Source organism: Pituophis catenifer, unplaced genomic scaffold (assembly GCF_029215685.1).
Source record: "Pituophis catenifer annectens isolate HBS135680 unplaced genomic scaffold, rPitCat1.0.hap2 SCAF_2, whole genome shotgun sequence".
Lineage (NCBI taxonomy): Eukaryota > Metazoa > Chordata > Lepidosauria > Squamata > Colubridae > Pituophis > Pituophis catenifer.
Window position 1 is genome coordinate 96,324,004 of NW_027256882.1, and position 13,691 is coordinate 96,337,694.

The following is a 13,691-nucleotide window of genomic DNA, read 5'->3' on the forward strand; positions in this document are numbered from 1 at the left end:
TGCTGGAATTTTGGTGCAAAGCTACCCGCTAAAAGCAGAGAGGTTAACTTGGGTGAAAGTTTTCCTTTAATATATAAACAAGTTCTTGCACAAATAGTTAATGCCAATTTATATAGCAGTTTATGTAGCAACTTATGTACCAATTTATGTAGCAGTTATTGGAGTCCATAGGACGGGAAATAAATGACAACATCTGCACAATGAAGTCATCACACAAATCACCACTTAAGTACCTGGGTCAAATGTCAGGATGAAAGTATGTAATGGCTACATTTGCATGACAATATCATTGTGGGTGTCATCATTTTACTGTCACTGTGGTTTGCTGCAGCTGATACTGCTAATAACTTCATCTCAGACTAATGTAACTTATTCATTAATATGGTTGAATTTGTATTCCATGTTCCTATTTGAAAAGGGAACGCAAGGAGAATGGCATGAAGGAAGTGCAGAATAAATGAATAAAATAAAAAAGATCCTGTAAAACCAATTTTAGAATGCAAATATTTTTTTTTAAAAAAATCATTATATAATTAACAAAAAAATAAAGCCTTTTTCACGTTGAACTTAATTATAACGAACTGCAGTGACAAATCCATGGTTTTGGGGGTTTTTTTTTGGCAACAATAGGAAGCCGTTTGCTGATTTTGGTTTTTCTAGGTTCTTTTTTCAACTGTCCAGTTTAACGTACACCTCAGGGATTTCCAAATGATCTCCCATCCAAGCGCTAACTACGGTTTTTGGGGGGAAATCAACCCCAAAGTTGTGGAGGTGGGCTAGTTGCTAATCTCAGGTCAGGAAAGGTTACCATGCGGGCAGGCGGACCTGACCGGGTATCTGTTTTGTGCGAAAACGAAAGCACGGCAGCCTTTTTCGAAAGGGGCTTTTCTTCTGATACTTACGGCGCTCGACTGCCTAAGCCCGAAGTTGAAACGGGCTGTTTTCAGGTTCCGTTTCAGGGTCTTAGAGGAGGCAGCGAGCGAGATGGAGACCTCGCTGGCCGGCGGCGGCGGCGGCTGGGACGGCGGGGATTGCCGCTGCCGCCGGTGCCCTTGGTCTTAAACCCTTTGAGCCCCGCAGGGCTCCCTCCCACCCCAGCCACACAAGCGAAGAGGAATGGGCTGCAAGGAGAGTAAACCGAGCTGCTGCGGAGCCAGAAGGAAGGTACAAAAAAATAAATAAATTTTAAAAAAAAAGCGGGGAGGGGGCAGGGGCGGGAAAAGTTTCTCGGGGCTAACGGGGGGGTGGCATTTCGGGGTGGGTTGGCACCCTGGTTTCTCTTGACAGCCCTGGTATAGATCCCAGAGATGAATTGGGGTGTGTGGAGTCTCCCCTCAACCCCCCCCCCCGGATTTCTTGCAAACTCCCTCAAGTATACACACACACACAAGTATACACACACTTCAATCAAGTTCGCGAATCGGAGGCGGGAGGCGTCCGGGAAAGGGGAAAAGGAAAGAGCTGTGTAGCAACAAAGCCCATAAGTTTGCGACCGCAGCAGCGACAAGTGGGTGCGCGTGAAAGAAATTCAGCGGCTATTCAAGCTTTTTCTTCTTCTTCTTTGCCGCCACACGCCCCCCTCCCTTTAAAAAAAAACCCAGGCAGATTATCCGAACGATTGAAGGAGTCGAACGGACCTTTCGCCCCTAGCAAACAAAGGGAGCCCTCCTTTCTAGCTACAATACGAGGGGGGGGAAGAGGAGGGGGGGGAGGCAGCGACAGCCGACGACGGCCAAGTCAACTTTTAGAAGAGGGCGGTTGGTCGGAGTCGGAGATACATTACAGTCCAAGGGATGTTTGCTTCTCGCTTGTAGGGCTCGCGATGGGAGTCTAGGGTGAAGTCCCCGTTACTTTCCCCCCCCCCATCAAGGAAATTTGTGCCTGATCGCGCGTAGGGGATCCGTTACTCGTGATCGCATATCCCCTCCCAGATTAACCTTCCATTAAATCGCCTTTAATTCAGTAAAGGGTGGTAAAAAAATAAATAAATCGGTTTAGAAGCACCTTCGCTAATATTTATAGGCTGCATTCACACCAAGAGGCTGTTCTATAAACCAGGATTTACAAATCACAATAGCTGACTTCATACTAAGCTAGAACCAGCAAACTTCCCAATGGGCTAAAAAATCAGTGGTGAAATCCAATTTTTTTACTATCACTTCTGTGGGCGTGATATGGCTTGGTGGGCATGGCAGGGGAAGGATACTGCAAAATCTCCATGCCCACTGCACTCCAGGGAAAGGATACTGCAAAATCTCCATTCCCACTCCACTCTGGGGCCAGCCAGAGGTGGTATTTGCCAGTTCTCTGAACTACTCAAAATTTCCGCTACCGGTTCTCCAGAACCTGTCAGAACCTGCTGGATTTCACCCCTGGCTAAAATGTATGTTTCCTTGGTTTCATCTTTGCCATTGTGATGAGTAAACCATGATTTTAACATAGTGTGGATGTTTATGCCATACTGAGAAATTTATCCGAGGTTTCCCAAATAGACTGTTAACATAAGGCAGGCACTTATTTTGAATTCAGTATCCAGAGGCAAAGGATTTAGTGTCTAATTTACATTTGCTGGATGTCTAGGAAAAGAAGCAACATCAGTATGTAATTTTCAGTTGGAAAAATAAAAATAAAGTCTATCTCAAATTGCATAAAAGGCAGTGCAAATTCCACCAGCCTTCTCCTTTGTTTTAAACAAGAAAGTTTCTACCAGGTTATTATCTTGTATTGAAAACGATGCTTCCAACCACATTTTCAGGCAAATAGCAATGCCTGTAATTCCATCATGCTTATTTTGGGGTCAGGATGTATTTGTTTAGTTCCAAGATGTGAGCAAGAGCAGCTTGATGGAGTGGCAAGGTACTAACTTTTTATAGAAGTAGTTATTTTGAATTAAAATTTTACTAGGCAACAGGGCTATGTTGTATAAAATCTATATAAAAGGTTTTGAGTAAAGTTAGATAAAAAAAGTTTGTGCAGCTTTTTCTTTTATTAATCGAACTCTTTAGCAAAATACAGCATTTATGGGACATATTACAGGGCTAGTTAAAATGAACTATACTGAGAATGATGCATTTTGAACATTGAATGATACATACATGCTAAATTCAAGTGTGAATGATTTGTGTAGTGGTTAAAGCTTCAGGCTAGAAACTGGGAGACAGTGAGTTCTAGTTCCGCCCAAGCCATAAAGCCAGCTTGGTGACTTTACTAGTTCACTCTCTCTCAGCCCTAGGAAGGAGGCAATGGCAAACCACTTCTGAAAACTTTGCAGGACTTGTCCAGGCAGTCTCTAAAAATCAGACATAATTAAATGTGAGCAAAAATTGATACACCATCTAATCTTCTGATTCTAAACAGCATAAGACTCATGAAATAAAAAATGCATATAATCATGAAACCCATCCATCAAGCCAAAAAAATAGTAACCAAACATCCATCTTTCCTTTCGAGCAAATCCTTTACCACTAGGCTGATTCTTCACTACAGGTAGCCCTCAACTTACAACAGTTCATTTAGTGTCTGTTTGAAGTTACAATAGCACTAAAAAAGGTGACTTATGACCGTTTTTCACACTTACAACCATTGTAACATCCCCATGGTCATGTGATCAAAATTCAGATGCTTGGCAACTGACTCATATTTATGACTGTTGCAATGCCCCGAGATCATGTGATTCCCTTTTGTGACCTTCCAACAAGCAAAGTCAATGGGGAAGCCAGATTCTCTGAACAACTATATTACTAACTTAACAACTGCAGTGATTCGTGTAACAACTATGGCAAGAAAAGTTGTAGAATGGGGCAAAACTTACTTAACAAATGTTTCACTTAGCAACAGAAATTTTAGGCTCAGTTGTGATCATAAGTTGAAGACTACCTGTACTTCTTTCGAATGGGCCAATGCTTCTGACCCACTCACTACCCTTAAAAGTATAATTGTGTTCAGAAATGAGGAGAGGAGAAAGAGAGAGGGAGGGAGGGAGAGAGGTTAAATCAGGGGTGTCAAATTGGCGGCCCGCTGGTAGGATGTGTCACGGGGAAAAGGTTGCAAAACATCACGTGACGGCAACGTGACGTGGCAAGTTTGACACCCTTGGGTTAAGTCACCAGGCTAGAAATCCAAGGCTCATGAGTTCTAGTCTTACCTTAGGCATAAAGCCAAGTGGGTAACCATGGGCCAGTCACTCTCTCTCAGCTCTAGGAAAATAACAGTGCCAAATCGCATCTGAAATCTTGCCAAGAAACCTTTAGGAACTATTCCAGACAGTTGCTGGAAGTAAACACTGACTCAACGGCATAATGAAACAAAGAAACAAACAAAAATCTGGCGAGTCTTTCTGTTCTGTACCTTACTTGCACCGTGAAGATGAAAGAGTTTTGCAAGATGCAACTCTTTAGTTTTAAAAAGAAGTGTCACATTCCTGATCATCAAACCACACACACAAACCCACCATAATTACTGACAGATGAAACTAATACTTTGCCCATGAGCAGAAACACGATGGATCGATTATCAGTTGATTCATACAGTGATGAACACATAATCCCTACTTGAAGCTGTATTTCACCTGATTGAGCTTGGGCCTTGTGAAAACGATGGTGCAAACTTTTGCAAAAAGTCATTGCAGCAGTAAATATTCAACATAATCATACTCTGCTCAGAAACACCTATGTTTACCTACTTTTCCCATTTCTCAGAGAAAAAAGAAATCTAAAAAGAAAGGCCTGTTGTTCCCTGTGTTTGGAATCCATGCTTTGAGTTACTAAGAAACGTCTCTGGATGCTTTTTTCCCATCTTTTCTTTGGCAATGTGCACCTGTAAAAAAAATCTTCTCAATAAATACGCTTAACTCGGTTGCATAATACATTAATCTGCTACATGCAGTGGAAACAGTTCAGTACCAGCCCAGAAGAGCTCTGAGAGAAACTTACATCCAGATTTCTCTACGTTTTAAAACCATCACATAAAAGGCAGAGATCCAGAATATGAGAGTTCCTTTGAAAGAACAGGAACTGGAAACTACCATGAGCTCAGGTTATTGGTATTGATGGACTGAACTTACTTCTACGTATGACAAATAGAGTGAGGATTTCTCACAAATCCCTTACAAAATATGTCATACCTTATCAAGTGTATCCTTTGCCCCCAAATTATTAAGATTGGAAACAAAACGTATTTTATTTTTGGGGCTGGCGAAAGGGAAAAACAGTGGTAAATAATTGTTTTGGGGCCTGCCCCTGATTTTGTCATTGAATCATTAATACCATTGCAAAGCCGAGGGTATCCTGCAGCCTATTTGGCTGACATCTAAAAATTAATTGATATATACCCTATCCCTGTGATGGTGAACCTATGGCATGTGTGCCGGAAGTGGCACACAGAGCCATTTCTCCTGGCATGCCAGCTGTCTCCCATTGCTCTTTTGTGTTCCGGCGCGCACATGCACGCCAGAAACCGGAAGACCAGGTGGCCGGCGTGCATGTGTATGCCGGAAACCGGAAGCTCAGCTTCCTGGCGCGCACCTGATTTTCTGGTTTCTGGTGCTCCCCTGTGTATGCACACTCTCATTTTGGCACTCGGTGCCGAAAAGGTTCGCCAACACTGTTCTAGAACAACGTTTCCAACCTGGCACCACATTGGGAAGGATGAATGCAATCCCAACAGCTACCTTTGCATACCATTTAAGATTAATGGTGCAGGAGTCTATAACTTTTATTATTCAACTGTTTAATTTTAATGTATTTTGGATGAAGAACAGAGAGGAAATCAATTATTCAAAAGTTTATATGAAGAGATTCACACAAATATATCTTTTCCATGCTAAGTACATCTTATTTAGTGATAACTATCTTATTTTCTATCATGCATTGTCTATTTTGTCCTTGTATAGCTGATCTTTACTATCAGTTAGAGATAGTATCTCTAACTAATACTAGTATCAGTTAGTATCTCTAACTGATCTCGCTCTTGTGATCTGGCGAGATCCGGCCATGAATGGCGTGAATGAGTTTTTAATGTTTTTAATTTTTAAATGTTTTTTATAATGATTTTTTAAAATGTATTGTGAGCCGCTCTGAGTCTTCGGAGAGGGGCGGCATATAAATTGAATTAATTAAATTAAATTAATTTTTTTTTTAAATTGTATCTTCTTTTAAAAGAGATTCAGGCAACATATCTGGAATTAACCACTAGTCCCCTTACAACTAATTGTATCCATAACAACTCACAATGTCAAAAGGATATCATGTACCCATTATATCACTGCACAAATAGTACAATGATGTAATGACAACCTGACGTCTGATAGAAGTCCGTTAAATCATGTTCTTTGCATGATGATATCACAATATACTTTGCCCCTCTCCATAATTGTCCAGAAAAGAAGATTAGTTTAAGTGGCAGGCAGGCAGGCAGGGCAGAGTTTTCCACCTCATATAATGGCACAACTAAATAAGCTGTAACTCAAGATTGCATTGTTTTATACAATATCTTGAGCCATAATTTGTTTATTTGGGCTTAGTGCATTGCATGAATCCACTAAGTTCCTGGTTAGTAAACCATGACCTCTGAGTTAAATCAACTGTGTCAAATTGTCACCTTTCAACGGTGTGTTCTGCTTCCAAAGTGTTTAGCGATGGCAGGTGATCTGGGAACTGAGAGGGTGTTCAGGCTGAGCAAAAATGTATAGTGTCAATCTACACAACTGTAGTTTACACAGCAAATCAAAATTAACCAAACCCATAAACATGAGCTAGAAACTTTTGAGATTATGGCCAGCTGGTTAGTATCCAATACAGAATGTTGTTTCTTTGGTTTGCTTTGACTGTTTGTTGTGCGATTCCAACTATTGTAGTTTGTAAACTGTGATTTATAGGTTAACGTTAGGACCAGACCAAACTACCGAGACAGAGAAGGTTTGGTTGCATGAGCTAACTAGCTAGGAACCAGCTGTTTGGGTAGGGTTGTCATAATATTCCATGTAGCAGCTTCTTTGCCATTTCAAGGGTGTGGGCTCTGTCATCTATTTTTGTTTCTTAGAGAACAAGAAGATAAGGAAATGATTGTGTTGGTGCCACAGCCAGAAGCTCATGGGGATCTGTAGTGAAAGGAATGCTGGCTGAGCTGCCCAGAGGATTGTAGTGTTACATTATATCAGGGGTTGGAATTCAGCTGCCTGGCACAGGGGGAGGCAACGTGTGTTTATAGTATGATCCCTGGTGGGGAGAAAGGCTGAGGGATGGCTGGCCTCATTCCAGAACCAGATTAGATATCCTGCACTACTGGGAAACAATCCTGTAACAAACTAGAGTTTTATGAAACATAAGCAGCCGAAGTCTGAGCAACAGGCAGAAATGAAAAGGCACAGAAATGAAAAGACACTGGACAAAATGTGTGGGAACAAAAAACTTCTGAAGGAATTTTTCCTGCATTCTTTGACTCCAGTTAACAAAGTTTCTTTACTGCAGCTGAGATGATTTACTGGGTCTTTAGACTTAGAATAGCCTCAGTCTTTAGGTTGCTTCCAGATGTCTTGGACTACAAGCCCTATAATCTATACCAAGCATAAATGAGTTGCTGGACAAGTGTTGTTTAAGTTATAGTCTAACACAGTTGGGGGACACCAAAATAGAAAATGTTAATCTATAGTCCCCTATCAACTACAGAGGGAGAGGTTCTCTTCTCAGAGATGTGCTTATCTGGATTCCTACTTATTTGTTTGTTTGTTTACCCATTCATTCAATTTCTAGGTTGTGCATCTCAAACCAATTGATTGTTGGGTGGGGCATCAGCCAAGAACCAGGGGCAGAGAGGCTGGATGGGCCTGTCATCTGGGATGGACCCATCATTCAAAGACACTGCTGCACTCGTGTCAGAATCACCAAGGTGCTTCCGGGTTGAAAGAATTAGCCCAGGGGTGTCAAACCTGATCTCATCATGGGCCGTATTGTGATGTATCAGGCCATATGGTGACATATCGGGATGTTTTTTGCCTTTGTGGAGCCAGGGTGGGTATGACCTGGGCAGGCCATAACCAGTCTGCGGGCTGCCAGTTTGACAGGCCTGGATTAGTTGGTGACATCACCATTGCCTAGTTGGGGGCTCCTTTCATATCCCCGGCAGGAGCTGATGCAAAGGACAGGAGCTCACCCTGTCCCGTAACAGCTCTCGGGTCTCAAACACAAGTTTGCTAATCTCCAATCCAGGATCCCAACCACTCGAACAACCACGCTCCTTTCAGAGGCACTGCCCACAGTGATGGTATCAGACCCTTTAAATTGGTGATTGGTATCAGACTCTTTAAGTTGGCTTCTGGGGATTGTTGCTTCTGTATCAATCTCCCTGCTGCAAAGCAACTTATCTGGCTGAGCTCCAGGACTCGGTAGCTGAGTTGGCAGCAAGGCTTGGTGGACTTTAATCAGACTTCTCTGGACGTGAAGCAATAGGCATCTCAGGAGTTCATGAGCCACCAGGTCTGATCCCAAAAATTGAGAGCCCGATGCATAGCTGTAGTCACATGCTGGGTCTGTTGGGACATTGGCAACATGATTTAAAGTTGGAGAAGATTCCCATTGCTTCTTTGTCATAGTTACATCACTTTCTGATTTGTCTTAGAGTGTCCCTAGAGTTCTTAGAGTACTCTTAAAGTGCCACAGGAAGCGCCACCTATTAGACTGGTCCATTCAAGTGACTGATGGACTCAGAGGAGTTCCAGAGGGAATTTGGGGTTCCTCCTGAAGGTTTGCTGCATAGTGTGGCTGAAATCTTAGTCACTGCATAGCATGAGAGGGTAAGTGGGGTTTTGGATCACCTATGCTGCCTTTCCTCTCCAGCATAGCCTGGGTCTCTCCTTAGTTCACAAAGGAGCTTAATTCACAAAGGAGAAGAGATCACCTCAATCCTTTGGAGCACTATCCCATTGGAGATCAGAGAAATCTCTACCCTTTTAATCTTCCAGAGGGCTGTGAAGACCTGGTTCATCCTGCAAGCATTGGGCTAGCTAGGATGTTTGGTTTTGTGCCTGGGGGGAAGGGCATGCTTTTATTTATGTTTCATGAATTATTGAGAGATGCCTAGAGTCATTGTATGAATGGGTGACCAAATAAGTCCAACAATAAATAAATAAGTAAGTAACCTAAAGATGAAAAAGAGACTTAGTGCCTCTTAACATAGTTGCAAAGTTGTCTCCCACCTCATTTTGTAAATAATATAGACAGACATGCATTTAACCCACACAGCTGTGTTGCTATTTTAACAATACAAGAAGAAATCAAATTTAGTTTTTATTTAGTATATTAAATATTGAGCTATCATAGTAATATACATTTATACATTTGAATTGTATTGACCAGCAAAGCTAACAGCATGAAATTTGGCATTGATCTGATATCTTATTAGGTTGTTAAGTATCTGCATCTCTTACTTGAACACATATTATTGTGATTTTAAATATATATTTAAATAGATTTTGAAATAACCAAATAAAATGAGATAATGGCTTCCTATACTAGCCATTCCCTCTGCCTGGATTACAAGAAGTATCTGATTACACTTCAAATATGTCTCTAATCATGCTGATTGGAAATCATCGGTTTTGTAGTTCTACAGCCTGGAATATATGGTATACAGATCAATATACTTAACAAAAACCACCCACAGAAACAATATAAATACATAAATTTTTAGAATATACATATTCTAATTCTTCTGTAAATCAAGCTTGCTAGAACAATCTTAGTCAATGCATTTTTATTACAATGGAAGACTATTGAATGATTGATTGTTCTCTATGGAACATGTCCCATGGAACAGTCCATTTTGTCCTCAGTGTGATGACTTTTAATATCTGTTTGTTTCTTTGTCTCCCACCTTTATTATGTTTACAAATAACTAAAGTGTGGGGACACGGTGGCTCAGTGGCTAAGACACTGAGCTTGTCAATCGAAAGGTTGGCAGTTCAGCAGTTCGAATCCCTAGTGCCGCGTAATCGGGTGACCTCCCGTTACTTGTCCCAGCTTCTCCCAATCTAGCAGTTCGAAAGCATGTAAAAAATGCAAGTAGAAAAATAGGGACCACCTTTGGTGGGAAGGTAACAGCGTTCCGTGTGACTTTGGCATTTAGTCATGCCGGCCACATGAATATAGAGACGTCTTCGGACAGCACTGGCTCTTTGGCTTAGAAACGGAGATGAGCACCGCCCCTTAGAGTCAGGAATGATTAACACATATGTGTGAGGGGAACCTTTACTTTTAAAGGTGGTGAACATAACTAATACTCCTTCCTCCTTCTCCTGTTTTCCTCACAACAACAACCCGGGAAAGTGGGATGAAATGAGAGAGAATGATTGGTCCAAGGTCACCCAGCTGACTTTCATGCTAAAGCAGGATTAGAACCCACCATCTTCTGATTTCTAACCTGCTGCCTTAACCACACGACCAAACTGGCTTCATAATATAATACATTATAACTCTCCCCAACTATGACAGCCACTATGCTTGTTTAGAATGATGGGTATTGCAGTCTGGCACATTTCTAATGCATAAAATCAGTAAAAGCTATGCTATGCCAAGAGATTGCTACACTGGAATTTTCCAGGGATGATATCTTATCATTTAAGTGGTCTCCATGCTTAAAGACCAACGGGAACAACTGCCTTCTCTCTCTCTTTTCTCTCTCTCTCTCTCTCTTACAGTGGCTAAATAGAGAAGTAACATTCCTCCCAATCATTTTCTGCCTCTGATTGTCAGTGTTACACCCTCTCCTGCAGTCTGGAATGAAAGAAACCGGATCCTGTCTTTCCTCTGCGTGACATTATTTCAGGATATGAAGAGTGCTATCATATCCCCTTCTTGTTTGTGTTTTCTCACATAGGAACATACACAGTTCTTCAGAGGTTTATAGCACACAGAACATAATGGAATGAAGCCTACTCTATTGTGGCTGAGTATTAGCTGATATGAATGTATAAAAGACCAAGTAACCAAATACCTGTTTTATGGCTTTAATCGCCAAGGACTATTCTACAGATTAGGAATTTTAGATCTAATTCAAGTACTGCTTAAAAAACGCATGTATACGGCTATATATAAATATAACTGGTAAATGAAATAATTTGGTTTTCTCAACTTTAGCTCTCTCCAGACACGATTCCTGAAAGTCTCAGTCAGCCATTGGGGGGGGACGACTGGAAATGATGTGAGTTATGGTTTCAGATACATCTGGAGGAAGGATGAGTGAAATTTCGTGTTCAGAAATATTCAATACACAATATAGAGAGAGATCTAAGAGATGGTTACATTGTGGTTTTCTGCCGAGTGTAGTTTCATGGGCAAATTCAGATGTTTTGATGGGACCTACAGCTCCATCTTTTTCTAGTCTGCTAAAGATTGTTGCGACACTTAGGTCATTTCCTTTCATGCATTTCCACCCATCTTTAAGTTGGCAGAAAAGCACATAAAGCATGAAAATTTGTCCTGGCCCTTTGGTTGAATTCAATTGTGCTTTAGCCAGCCATAAGTCTAAAAGGTAGTACCATGATTGCAGCAGATTAAATAGAAGACTGTGTTATATGAAGCATAAAAGATACACAATTGGCCTAGTAAAGTTATTTGACATCTATCCTGTATACAGGTAGTCCTCGACTTATGACCACAATTGAGCCCAAATTTTCTGCTGTCGTGAGAGGTTTGTTAAGTGAGTTTTGCTTCATTTTACGACCTTTCTTGCCACAGTTGTTAAGTGAATCACTGCAGTTGTTAAGTAAGTAACAAGTGTTAGGTGAATCTGGCTTCCCCACTGACTTGGCTTGTCAGACGGTTGCTAAAGGTGATCACCTGACCTTAGGACACAGCAACTGTCATAAATATGAGCCAGTCGCCAAGCATCTAAATTTGGATCACATGATCATGGTGATGCTGCAAAGGTTGTAACTGAAAAACGGGTCATAAGTCACATTTTTCAGTGCCGTTGTAACTTTGAATGTTCACTAAATGAACTGTTGTAAGTTGAGGACCACCTGTACTGGAATATTGTCATTTCATTACCTCCTGGAAGTTAGATGCTACTTTTTGATATCAACAGACACAATATACCCTGTTTCCCCCAAAATAAGACATCCCCTGATAATAAGCCCAATCGGGCTTTTGAGCGCATGGCAATAAGGCCAAGCACTTATTTCAGGGTTCAAAAAAATGTAAGACAGGGTCTTATTTTCAGGGAAAAACAGTAGCAAATATAATGTCCTTGATTTACAACCATTTGTTTTTCCGACCACTCAAAGTTACAATGGCACTTAAAAAAAAGTAATTTATAATAGTTTTTCACACTTACAACTACTACAGCATCCCCATGGTCAAATGATCAAAATTCGGACACTTGGCAACTGGCATGTATTTATGATGGTTGCCATGTCCCGGGGTCATGTGATCATTTTTTGTGACCTTCTGACAAGCAACATCAACAGGGAAGCCAGATTCACTTAACCACCATGTTACTAAAACGTAACACCTGATGTGATTCGCTTAACAGCTGTGGTAAGAAAGTCATAAAATGGGGCAAAAATGCCTCTTAGCAATGGAAATTTTGGGCTCAATGGTTGTCCTGAGTCGAGGAGTATCTGTAAAATAAATCTGTGTTTCAATTTGCCTTGTATCCTCCTGACTGTACAGTGGATCACAAAGAAAAAAACCTGGTAGAGAAAGAGACCTTAGGAATTATCACTCTAAACGTACCACAATTTTGTCATGTACAGAATAAACAGTGCCCAGCTTTGTCTGTGCCCCCCCTCCCATCCTATTATGTTTCAAATTAAGTCTTTCCTAATTGGCAACTTCTTGAAAATGTTTTGTACAAATGTTTCTCCTTTCGTGGGGAACAAATGCGGTACTTTGAATGAGCCATGGTGGTGCAGTGGTTAGAGGGCAGTACTGCAGGGTAGTTCAAATCTCACCAGACTCAAAGTTGAGTCAGCCTTCCAGCCTTCCGAGGTGGGTAAAATGAGGACCCAGATTGTTGGGGACAAGATGCTGACTCTGTAAACCACTTAGAGAGGGCTGTAAAAGCACTATGAAGCGGTATATAAGTCTAAGTGCTTTTTTGCTATTGCTACTTTGAGCTGGTTGCAAAATGGATGCAGCGCCAAGTCTTAATACCATAATCAAGATCTGAAGTCCTTATATACATCCTTATTTAAAACCAGGCTGAGATGGAAACTCTGACAGTAGCAAAGCTTAAGGAGGTGGTAAAAACAGTGGATGCTGTAACAAAGCATTCCTGAACAGATGATATCACTGCTTGAACTGCAGCCTCTGCTGGATATGGGTGAGTGCCAGATATTTGGAGGAATTATTAGGACTGAGATTCTGCCTAATAACCAGTGATAATTTATTGTCTTTTGAAAGACAGTGCACTCACTCTGCACTCTGATTTTAACCTCTAGAGCTGGCTATAAAAAGCAGCAAATTATTGTTGAGTTACCAGCTTGGCTTCACCCGGTTGCCCAGCTGTGTGCTGCTCCAAGAGAATTATGGGCATATGTGGTGTGAAGTTTGGGTTAAGGGGAGGCGTCTGGCACAATGCTTGGAAAGTGTGCGTTGCACCCCAGTTCAGTGGAGTGTGATGCCAAACTCTCATGCCTTGTTTGTCAGTTTCTTAAGCCTCCTTCATGTTTTCCAGCTGCTCCTTCCCAGACACTC

The 13,691-nt window shown here is 41.4% G+C and overlaps 1 protein-coding gene across 1 annotated transcript in view; it reads left to right on the forward strand.

Moving 5' to 3' along the window:
* Window positions 1-913: 913 nt before the first annotated feature.
* CCDC69 (coiled-coil domain containing 69) overlaps window positions 914-13,691 on the forward strand; it is a 47,552-nt gene continuing 34,774 nt past the window's right edge. Inside the window, exon 1 of the mRNA XM_070937204.1 lies at window positions 914-1,164. Within this exon, the coding sequence (XP_070793305.1) occupies window positions 1,117-1,164 (48 nt within the window). The 5' untranslated portion in view covers window positions 914-1,116. The remainder of the gene's footprint in view (window positions 1,165-13,691) is intronic.